This window comes from Pararge aegeria, chromosome 8 (assembly GCF_905163445.1).
Source record: "Pararge aegeria chromosome 8, ilParAegt1.1, whole genome shotgun sequence".
Lineage (NCBI taxonomy): Eukaryota > Metazoa > Arthropoda > Insecta > Lepidoptera > Nymphalidae > Pararge > Pararge aegeria.
Window position 1 is genome coordinate 17290711 of NC_053187.1, and position 12368 is coordinate 17303078.

A 12368-nucleotide genomic window follows, 5' to 3' on the forward strand; every position below is an offset into this window, starting at 1 on the left:
TAATTTACAATTGTTAATTGTTCAATAAAACAGAGTATAAGTTACATTACATCTGCTTAATTACCTATTAATAACTTATATTATCTATATATATGAAAATGTTGTGTTGGTTTGTGTGCTTCAAAAACTCAAAAAGTTCTGCACCGATCAAGCTGAAATTTTAGCATGATATATAATACGCATCAAGGATTGTTGTTATCTATTTTTCTCAACCATTCAATCACAATGTACCACAGCGAAGCGTGGCAGGGTACAGCTAGTTCTTATATAAGTTTTTACTTGTGTTCTTTCTTATATATCTTTATACGGACTTTGTGAATATTATTGGAAACTCTCAGGTCCCTACGATGATTTCCTTCACTCTTGATAAGCAAGTAATTGCTTAAAATGCACATAACATCGATAAGTTAGAGGTGTAGTGAGTAACCACTAGGTCACCTATTTTATGGATTACTAAGGAGAAATTGTAGTGAGCAGATTCTCACCTATTATAAGTAAAAGAAAAGGGTCCTTTGAGCGGACAGGCCACGGGCTCGGCGTTTTCTCTGAACATGGAGTAGAGCAGGGCGTCGCCGGTTATCATTGAACACAGATGAGGTAGTGCGTCTCGCCGGTGGCAGAAAGCTAGAAATAAATAATTGGTTTACTATCCCGTTGTTCTAGACTCTCGTGTTAAGCATATTAAATTGCGGATCACATTAAAAAATTAATGAATGAATACACTTTTATTGTACATCACATAAATATACAGGAAACATTATAAAAAAAACTAGTTTACACGCTGTGTACAATTAGGCGGCCTTATCGTTACATAGCGATCTCATCCAAAGTTCCAGGCAACCGATGGTGTAACACACAGCTCAAGACGAGAGGTACTCGTAGGTGGTGCATATAAATATATTTATAAATATATACATAAATACTTTATATATTTTTATTAGTGTTTTATTTGTGTAAAATGCATATAAAAGATTTCGAACAGGATTTGAACCTGCGACTCTCTGGCAGTCGCGGCCTGAGCGCTTTCTCCAATTAATAATATTATAATCCTGTCTGTTCCGAAATTTTTTATATGCATTTTAAATTAATAAATTATAATAAACTTCTACACATAATAATATATACATCCCAAAACAAAACAGTAGAGAATCGGCGTTACTAAATTTCCGAAGAGACAGACAAAAAATGATCGTTAAAAAGTTTTTACCGGTATGTACCGATTTTATGGACTGCGCCAAGTAAACGAAAACTTATTTTTTTTTATTCCACCACACGTGAGCCCTTGACTGCAATCTTACGTCGTGGTAAGATGATGCAGTCTAAGATGGTAGCGGGCTAAACTGTTAGGGAGTATGGTAGTCATACCCCAGACACTTTACTCAAATTGAACTGCTTTTTTGTCAACTTTTACAGATTTTATTTTTGTTTTTTTATTTAATGACGGTAACCATACATTTTTATTCCCGATAGGCCGCGGCCAGTGTTAAATAACTTTGACTACTTACTCTCTTTATATTGCAGAACATTCAAATGTTTTTCATGCATCACAACACATCGGTAACAGCCTTTTCTGTAATCAAAACATAATGTAATTAGCATCTAGCATTACGTCTTGTGGTGGTCAAAGGTGGCTTCGGCCGTGGCTAGTTACCACCGTCTACCTACAAAGAGGTGCCGCCAAGTGATTAAGCGTTTCAGAACGATGTCTTGTTGAAACCAATTAGGGGTATGGGTTATTTACAACTGCGATACCCCTAATACGGACAAAGTGCAATTCCACCTCAGAAAACACAACAAAACGTCAAAAATAAGTCATCATACGAGTACTTACACCTATTAAGGTTAAGAAGTAATTTGTGGGATTGAGAACACGCTTTTATAATTTGATTCCTAAGGTAATTTTGGACCTACCAATGCAAAAGTTTAAAGAATATGTTAAAACACATTTATTACAGCGAGGTTACTATACAATTGATGAATTTTTTAATGACAAGGTTGCTTGGAAGCATCCGGCTCCGCTTTCATCTCTCACAAGATAGAAAAATGAATGTTAAAATGTAAAATTGTTGATGTTGGAAAAGAGCAACTGCTGAGTTTCTTTCCGGCTTCTCGGTAGAATCTACCTTCCGAACCGGTGGTAGAGTCACTAACAGACAGACTTGACGTTTCAAAAGTGCTTATATTAGGCCTACTTGAAATAAACGAAATTTTGAACATGAATTTGAATTTATTTAAATGAATACACTTTTATTGTACCTACACCAAAGAAAAAAGTAGTTACAGAGATAGAACATAGAGCAAGTGAGAAACATTTCTTGGCCTTATCGCTACATAGCGATTTCTTCCAGGCAACCAAAGGCGTAAAAGGAAAAAATCACACCTATGTTACAGTAAATTTATTAAGTGGGTAAATAAATTAATTTTAGATAACTATAAATTAATATTTGCCAGATTTTTTATTAAATTGATTAGGATTTATACAAATTTGATTAAAAACCAATGTTCATGACCTTAAGTTGGTGAGTATTTTGATATAAATACTGCTTTTTCGATGTACTTCAGTCCTACATGAACTCCAACGATGCAAAGGTACCTCCCGGTGCCTTAGTTGTTTATCACCTATTTCGGGCTTTGGTTGATCAAAAATATAAGTCATCAAAACATGCATTTTACCTAACTAGCCTAACGGCCTTTCCACACGACGATTTTCAGTGGTAGTAGCTTTTTGTAATTGGGAAAGTAAATCGGTCCAGTTGTGTAAGGGGAATTTTGTGACTAACACACGTACTGAAAAATTATGCATATTGCTGCTGTTTTTAGTATTCTTCTCCCACTTTAAACCTTCCCTGGACTTGCAGGAATACTTCAAGACTAAATTAGCCAAACCTGTCCAGCCATTATCGAGTTTTAGTGAGACTAACAAACAGTTAGTCAGTATTTTATTTTATATATATAAAAAAAAAATAAAAAAAAAATATATAAAAAAAAAATATATATATATATATATATATATATATATATAGATTGGTAGTAAAGCTTTTTGTGACAGATCTCGCCCGGGGAATTACTCCGCAATGATTATTTCTGCCGCCAAGCTTGGCTGTGTTTCGGTCTACAGAGGGTAGTTGCCGGTGTAATTACAGTCACATGAGGCTTAACACCTACGCCTCCGGATCTTGGACACAGGGCAGCGCTTGGTAGAATGTGTTCCGGGCATATCCTGCTCTGTTTATACTAGAAACTTTCCACCACCATCATGTCGACCAAAAAGATCTTCCGAGCTGGTGTTGTGCTCGGAGACCATTCATCTTTGGAAGTTATATATTTGACCCTCATTCAGTAGCGTGCAGTTAATACATGCGCAAAAGCGCTGCATACCCAAATTTTTTATAACTCTTTTTTATACTCGAGATGAGGAGTACTTTACTATTTTATGTCACCTTTCTGCTTTACTGCAATCTCACCGGCTTGTAAGTGATGATGTATTCTAAGATGGTAACGGACTAACATGAAGGGGGTAGCAGTTATATTAAATCCATCTCTTAATCGGTTTTTACGCGACATCGTACTGTAACGCTGAATCGCTTGGCGGCACGTCTTTTTGGGTAGAGTGGTAACTAGCCACGGCCGAAGCCTCCCACCAGACCAGACTGAAGAAAATTCGGAAATTATAAATTCCCAAATGGTTTTTGGCAGGGATCGAGCCCGGGACCGCCTAATGGCTACTTGGAACCACAGCGGTCATCGCTTCGCCATGAAGGTCGTCACCAACTTATTTGTTATCATGGAGACTGCCGCAGTGGTTTGGGCCGCAGACAAATTCTCACTGCACCGTAGCGATAATGCGGCGCTGCAATGCGTTGCAACCTTCAATACGTCACAACCTTTACAGTACGTCACACGTCATGTAGACCGGCCGTAACGTAAAATGACAAAAGTGATAAATGCGCGTCGTTCCAGATTTTATCGAAAGACACTCCGCGGAGCGTTCGAGATCTCGACAATGACAATCTCGGATCGCATAATTCCGAGATTAAAATTATTGCCCTATTCTCCCCCTCTGCCTCCAATCTCGTGGAATGTCTTGAATCAAAACTGAAATGAGGTGAGCGAATGAGAACGCTTTCATTATAATAGTTATTATTTCTTTCAGCAGTTTTCAAATTGTACTGAAGATTGGGGCAGGGAGCAAGATATCTATCGCATGTTACGTAATGTGTTTTTCACAAAATTCCCCTTACGCAACTGGACCGTTTTTAATGAAATTTTGTATGCGTATTTCAATGGGTCCCTGGATGGGTTCAAAAATAAAATTTGTTCCGGTAGATGGCGCTGTTTTATTTTATTTTTATTTAATTTATTAAATGAAAATCTGCCGTCCGTTAGTACAAAATATGAATACTTACTCGTCCACAATGAGAAACTTGTCACCCTCGGAAGAGAGGCAGCGGCCCTTGTTGGAGAGGATGGCGCCGTCTATCATGATGGGCTGGATCACTCCAGACTGGAACCATTTGCCCTGCCATCGTGTAGGGAACGCGCAGCCTGTTAACAAACAAATTGTTGTATTCAATTGACAGTTACAGTGTTTATTCGTTTATTTAGAATATTGGTAAGGGTACAGAATTGACACAATAAACATGGTGCCACGATAACTGTTGCAGTAGTATAAACTGTGTCGCAACAATTAACGCCCACCTCCAACAATAAATGTATAGTACCAATAAAACAAAAGTAGAACATAGTAAATGCCAATAAAAAAAAGAGAATAAGAGTCAATTTAAATAATAAAAACATGTGTGTGTGCAAGTGTGTGTGAGTGTGTGTGTTTGTGTGTGTATATGCATGTGAATGTTAATGATTTGGGCCTATTTAAAAAAATCTGTTGAATTGGCGATAAAAGTAAAGCACTTTTTCACTAACAACTAACCACAGAATGCCTAAAGTCTAAAGTAACGCCAAGTCAGGAGATGCCTAGGCATACGTCCGTTCACAATTAGTAATCACAATTAGTAATCACTCGATGAAAAGTTTTTTTCCACAGAAATCGCCTAAACAATTAATCATTCGATTATGGTTTAGTGAAAACCAGCATAAGAGTTATAGGAAACACGTAAGCAAGACGATACAATACACCGTTCTACATCCGCCCCGTGCCCGTTAGAGCACATTAAATTATAAAAAATTCTTGCATAGGTTCCGGTTTTTAAATGTGATCATCATCATCCTCGTCAACCGGAATCTACCTTCCGAACCGGTGCAGTGGTAAAGGCTTGACGTTTCAAAAGTGCTTATAAATAATAATTGACGGCCGATTGGGCATTGGGCAGTGACCTTGATTTCTGAGTCCAATGCTGTGATTCCCACAATTGGAAAATGTTTGAACATAAATGTTTCTCGGTGTCTAGGTGTTTATCTGTATATTATATATGTATATTATTTATAAAAATATTCATCAGTCATCCAAGTACCCATAACATAAGCTACGATTACTTTGGGGCTAGATTGCAATGTGTGTATTGTTGTTATATATTTATTGATTCACTAGCTGCTGTCCGCGACTTCGTCTGCGTTTGATTTTGTTTTTTGATGTGGTATTCAATTGGCATTCAAGTATTCAGTACCGCTAAGCCGTAAATGAGGAATTTGCTGTTGTGCGCTGAGGAGCTCTGTCCTCTATCTCATACTACATTCATCAGATCTGCACAAAGTTTTGGCAAAATTAAACACCCATTATAACCGCTATAGTACAAAAATAATTATTTAAATCGGTTATAATTTGTCGGAGTTATGGTGCAAAATCGTCAAACACTTTCATCCCCTCTCCCAAAGGAACCGAGCTCAATGTCGGGATAAAAAGTATCCTATATTAATTCTAACACTTCCAAAAATATGTGTACAAAGTTTCATGAGGATCGGTTAAGTAGTTTTTGCGCGAAAGCGTTACAAACAAACTTACATTGACATTTATAATACTAGTAGGGATTATAATAAACTTTTATTTGCAACAAACTAAGACGCATTAGTTAGTATAATTTTAGAATTTTACTTATTTATTTATTTCAAACAAGTAAATCATTGGCTAACCATTCCATTCAAAATAGCGAGGCAATGAATAACGTAAGCAGTCTGACCTGTTTGCGACCAATTTCAGGAAGCTTTTGCTACTGCCCAGTAATCTTCCTAAGATGGCTACTTAGGAAAAATGAATTTTGAGTAAGTTAGTTTCATACACTGGCTTAATATCCTGTTCAATTTCCAGACTGCCGTTAACTGGTCACGGCAGCCTGGAAAAAGCTAAAAATAAAATATGTTTATAAGAGTAATTCTCCATTACCGTTATTAGGTCTTGGCAATCCAGCAATAAGCGCTGTAACGTATGATTACCGCCCCCGTGTAGCAGGCTTGTAGGCTTTGAAAGCGTTTTTAATGTAATGAAAATATAAAATATTCATTGCTGTTGGCTCTAGGATTCTTAGTATTGATTATCGAGTGCTTCTTCCGTTTTGCTTCGTTTATTTTCTCATTTACGTTATGTTGGGTAAAGACCTCAAGTCTACTATGAGTCGTAGGTGATCATTATCATGTACTCACACCGGCAACCTAGCTCTTCAGACCGGAATACGGAATCTGGAGAATGGATGAAAAATATTGGATAGAAGCAGGCGTACTTTGCGGAATTCCATGACATATTATGGAAATTAAAAATGCATTAAAAATTAAACGAAAAGCAGGAGAATCTGTACGGTGTAATTTATAATTTCTTCTGAACAATTAATATAGTTCAAAAAGTAAATATAATTATAATATAGTTTAAAAGTTATTGTTAAATAAAATTTACAGGGATATTTTAGGGTATATACCTATCCTATTTGCATCTTTTTCTCATCGCTATCCTACTACAGTTGTAATACACTGTATCGTGATAATTTCTATTCATTCAGCTAAGGGAGGCGATTGAGCGGGCATTGTGTTGTAATAGCCTGCATCACGAGCGGTGATCGCTTAACAATGAACATTAGCGGCGCACGGGCGTGTGACAGTGCGCGATATATAACACGGATATCTATCATTTAACGTCCATTTTCAATAACCGTAATCTATAGATTTATTACAGAGCAACGTTGTTATTGTCAAAAAAAAATCCATACTATTTTTAATAAATAACAACTCAGCTAAGCCACTCGTCAACGGATTACAGATAGATTGAATATAGAAAACGGACGTAGACCAATACCGAATAAAAATACATGCCTTTTTTTTAAAGTGAAAACTTCGTTAGACGTGTCTAGCTCTTTTTGGATGAACATAAACATTTGGATAAGGCTATATTTACCTAGTACCTATACTGTGTATATTAGATTTATGTACGTTTACACTAAAGACGGACACGGCAATGTAAAGTAAGTAACGCAAAAGTCAAAGAAGATTCTTAGATATATATTTAATTTTCATTAATCAATTTTTATTTACCTTTCATTAACCGATTTTCACTTGTCTATGGTTCTTGCCACAAGGTGAGGGGTGTATTTTGTGTTTATCATTTCCTCATTTTTCGTATGGATTTAAGGTTATTAACAAAAAAAACGGATTTTTATTTTTTCCATCTGCCAAGTGTCACTTTACGAGTCCCCTAAACTTTATGATCCGTGGAATCGGTGTCGAAAGAAGGCGCCTAACGGCGTTAGACATTACTTAAGAGTTCGTAAAACTTTTTTTTTCTTTAGGAATCCCCTAAACTACTAGGCATCCGATTAAGGCGATTCCTAGGTTGAGCGAAAACGGGCATTACTTCTCACTTCTATCAATAGTCCCCGAAGACTTTCCTAATTTTTTTTTTGTGCCCTTGCAGCTACTGCTACTACTAATAGTGATATTGCAGACGATATTAAAATGCACGTAACGATAAGACTAACTTAGAAATGCTTGCCGGGTAGCGAATTCGGGCCCCGAGAGGCATCACTCCTAACTCCTATGCCAATATTTTATTCGGTCGTTATCGTTATGCATTATGCTGTGTAAAGTTTAAATTAAATTTGCTAAAAAGCTGATATTTTGACATTACAAACAGAAACATCAATTTTATTTAATTTCATATCTTCAAGTTCGAAAAATTGGCGCTCTTTATCTAAACTGCGGGTTGGAAACACCTCATTACTTTAGCGCGAGTGGTAAAGTAATTCAAAAAGAGAAGTCGGATCAGCCTCATACTTTTCCATTTTTTTTTATGCGTTGTTTTTTTTTAATTTATCTCCGTTAGGACAGGCAAAGATCATTAACCATACAGCCTACTCAGTAACTATGAAAAGCAGTATGATCAACTGGGGAACACACCCCATTCTCACCCTCTGACTGTGTACGCACGAGCGTAGCGAGGAAATGTCTCGTGTGAGAATTGGGTGTTATCCGTCACATTTAACAAAAAGGCAAATTTCAATACAAAATGGCTTTCAATCTAATAAATCGCACAGACACGCCCTAATTTAAAAAAAACACAAGCCAAAACTTACGTAAGATTGCTGATACCGTTTAATGGTCTACATAAACGCAACCAGGGTAACCCACCTAAGTGTAAAAGTCAACATGTTAATGCACACATACTTGGTATCAGGGCGTATTTGACTTGACCGGGTTATGTAAATTACTTAATTTCGGGCAGAGCATAGGTAAGTTTTTAATTTATTATAATGCTACTTTGATTATGCGGCGGTGACTTTGTGTGGTGGAGGGCGGTTTTGAGTAAATATTGTTACCATGATTAAAAACCTTGATTTCAGTTCACGCTCCAGACATAGGTAGGTACACCATACTTTTTGGTTAACAACAATTGGAATTTATATACATAAAATACATAACATATATTATGATTTAATATAGTAATTGGTACCAAATTAGTTATAATTTTTTTAGTTCTAAGTTGACATATTTTAATATTTAAAAAAATTGCAATAATAAAATTTAATTTGGATATAATAATTGAAATTAAGGTAAGAAATAAAAATAATTTCGAAAAACTATATTGCAATGCCCGGCGGGGCGTCGTGTCTCTTATGTATGTACATGAAGCAATTAATAAACAATATATTTATATTGATAAAACAAAGTTGTCATGTTTTCAATGATATCATAATATAATTCTACCTTCCTACCCACCACCATCTTAATTATATAATAAGTATTATATCAAATAGGACTAATTATTTTCCATTCGGCAAACAATCCGTGGGAGGAATAAATATAGACAGATTTGACCTTGTTTGACCCAATAATGGATTATATATTAGATACGTAAAAACATCGAATTTATTATACGTACAAATTATTAGAGGATTGAATAATTGATGAAGAATCTATCTAACATACAAAAAAGAAATAACAAAATTGTAGTTGTAATAATTGACAGACACAGCAAAAAAAATAAAAAAATATGTAACAATGAAATTAGAAGCTATCGACAGGTACTTATCCATCCTTTCACCGAATGTTTAATGATTTGAGTTTTATGTTTTTTAACTTGAATGTTATTTAATAGTTTTTTTTAAGTTTAACTGCGTTCGTCCAGTGGTTGTTATTTATCAGTACAGCCCGGAATAATGAAAGTGGTCATAATTCCGGGCTGTCGTCAGTCACGCTTATCCACGGAGCAGTGTGGTGGGTGGCTCTAAAACTGGAGGCCAGTACTCAGAAATAGGATATTTGTATGCTAATAGTTATAAAAACTACGTAAAAACGGCAATTTCATGCGTTAACCTCTAATTTTTTCAGAGAAGCGTTTCAGTAAACTTAATTTGATCAAAGCGGTTAAATAGGCACCGTTTTGTTATCCGGATACATTAAGACCGGGCTGAAGGTAGTAATATGTTACGCACTAGAGTAGTCAGGGCTAACGAAATATTCAAAGTCAAAAGTAAAAACTTTACATCAGGAGGGGATTAGGACAGCTTGATAGGCCCCCAGACCAGTGGCGTGAACTTCATACATGCACAAAAGCACTGCATACCCTAAATTTTTTGTATAACTCATAAAGGGGCACGATTTTATGCCATTTTCCTTCTTTATGCATACCCTGGTTAAAAACCCTATGCACGCCACTGCCCCAGACCGTAGTGAGGTCTGTGTAGTGACGGGTAGCTACCCGCAGTTTCCCAAAAGAAGCTGGCGAGCGGTAAGTCGCCGCCGTCTTTTTAGTGGGCAGCTACCCTGCTTTCTGAATTCAAGCGAATTATTGTGTGAGAACATTAATATTTTTCGGAGTCTGGGTGTTTATTTGTACTATAAGTAGGTACATGTTTATGTATTTTATTCATAAAATTATTTATCAGTCATCTTAATACCCGTAATACACGCCACGCTTACTTTGGGGCTGGAAAGCGATATATGTGTGTATTGTCGTAGTATATTTATTTATTTATTAATTTCCAAAAAAAATAACGGACAATACCAGTGATAAAAAAAAAAAATATGCATTAATTTCAGCTTTTGGAAAGAGCCGATTAAATTAAGTGCCTATTTTTAATATTCGAATATAAAATAAATAGCCTCAATAAAATAAACTTTCGTTCGGTTCTGAATATTTATAAAATTGTTAATTCCTCAAATACACTTGGTAAAAATACTAATAAAAATTATGTGCAATGTAATGTATATGAATCTTTTTTTACGAAAAAACCTTGGAAATCTAGGCAATAAATCTATACATCTCTGGTAGATTGAATATTGAAAATTGGCAATGTAGATACATAGATAGATAGGTATGATTCATGATTGTTACCGAGCCTATAGAATTGTTTGGACACGACCACTCTAGTACGTAGAGCATAATAACTCATGGTCCATACTTACTTTCATAAAAAACTTTTCATTTCGTATAATCCGGCTTTATTGTTTGCGTCCGTATTCCTTCGGAAGGCAGCTTGCAATTACGGTGGCCACGGGCTCCTTCGTCCCCGGACTTGTCCTACTTTTGGGACGTTACTTTTTAAGGCCATTGGATATGCAATTGTTATTAGATAAACATTTCGAATACATGCGGTTGGGGGTCGAGTTCGAATCCCAGCACGCACCTCTAACTTTTCTAATTCATGCGTTTTAATCAATCAAAATATCACTTCAACGGTGAAGCTAAACATCGTGAGGAAACCTGCATGCCTGAGAGTTCTCCACAATACTCTCAAAGGCGTGCTGAGTCCACCATTCCGCACTGGACCAGCGTGGTGGACTAAGGCCCAAACCATTTTCACTGTGGAAGGATAGTGTAGTGGCGCGGTAATGGGTCCGGTAAATCGCTGAAAAAATAACTCCTCGTCTCTCATAGGAATAACGAATATGAATCTGCAACTTACCACGATCATACGACGTTTATCATCTGTCTTATGTTAAAACGACTAAGACACCGGGAGGTATCTTTGCATCGTTCGTGTCCATGTAGGACTGCGGTGCATCGATAATGCAGTCGTATTTATATCAAAATACCCACCAACTCAATGTCATGAACATTAGTTGTTAATCAAAGTTTAATTGTTTACCCACTTTATAAATTTACTGTAACACTTATTTAAACCCACCAAGCTTATTTCTGCCGCCCAGGAGCATTACTATGTTTCAGTCTGAACGGCGTTGCCAGTGTGATAACAAGCAGTTGAGGTTTACTACCTACGCCTCAGATTGTTGGACACAGAACGGCACTTTTTCCTTGCATACCCTGCGAAATGTTAATGAGCCATTGTTTTCCATTTTCCAACTGGTGACCCACGTCAATTTTCACAATAAAAAACACACAATCACAAGAAACTCTTTAATACGCCATTTTAATTCCCCCTCTTTCGGGAAAGGCACTCAACATCTATCCCACTTCAACATTAATAAGTATCCCAATTTACTAATTAAGAAGATAGCCATACTAATTGCAATATACTTTATATCTAGCTAAGTTGGAATACGGCCAAGAAAGTTTAATTTTACTAACTAGAAATGAATTAGGCGGTTCAACAAAGAGTGTGTGTGCTCCAAATATTTGCTTAGCGGATTTAATTTCGGGATTTTGTTTTGTTATGTTGATTCTACTTAAGTAGTGTGAAATTTGGAATTAATTTGTTAAACGACTTGCGATGTGGGAAATTCTGTTTTCTAGTTAAGGGGTTTTAATATAAAATGTTATTATTAAACTATGTTGTATGTTTTGTGTGGGGCTCTGGGCGTTATATAATGAAAATTAAGCTAAATTTGCTATTCTCCGCGAAAAGCAGGATAATTGGTATCCACACCAAACGGATATTCGGCAATGTACGATCTACGCAAGTTTCGCTCCGTAACCGGAGCATCCTCAGGATATAAATAAATAAAAAAAAAAAATTCTACGACAGTACACA

General features: G+C 36.3%; 1 protein-coding gene across 3 annotated transcripts in view; it reads right to left on the reverse strand.

Moving 5' to 3' along the window:
- The window catches only part of LOC120625821, a 144234-nt gene that overhangs the window by 11442 nt on the left and 120424 nt on the right, over nucleotides 1-12368 (reverse strand). For all 3 annotated transcript variants that reach the window (XM_039893050.1, XM_039893051.1, XM_039893049.1), the window contains exons 3-5: nucleotides 4407-4545; nucleotides 1506-1570; nucleotides 486-624 (exon numbers count right to left, since the gene is read on the reverse strand). In XM_039893050.1, coding sequence (XP_039748984.1) covers nucleotides 486-624; nucleotides 1506-1570; nucleotides 4407-4545 — 343 coding nt within the window. The remainder of the gene's footprint in view (nucleotides 1-485; nucleotides 625-1505; nucleotides 1571-4406; nucleotides 4546-12368) is intronic.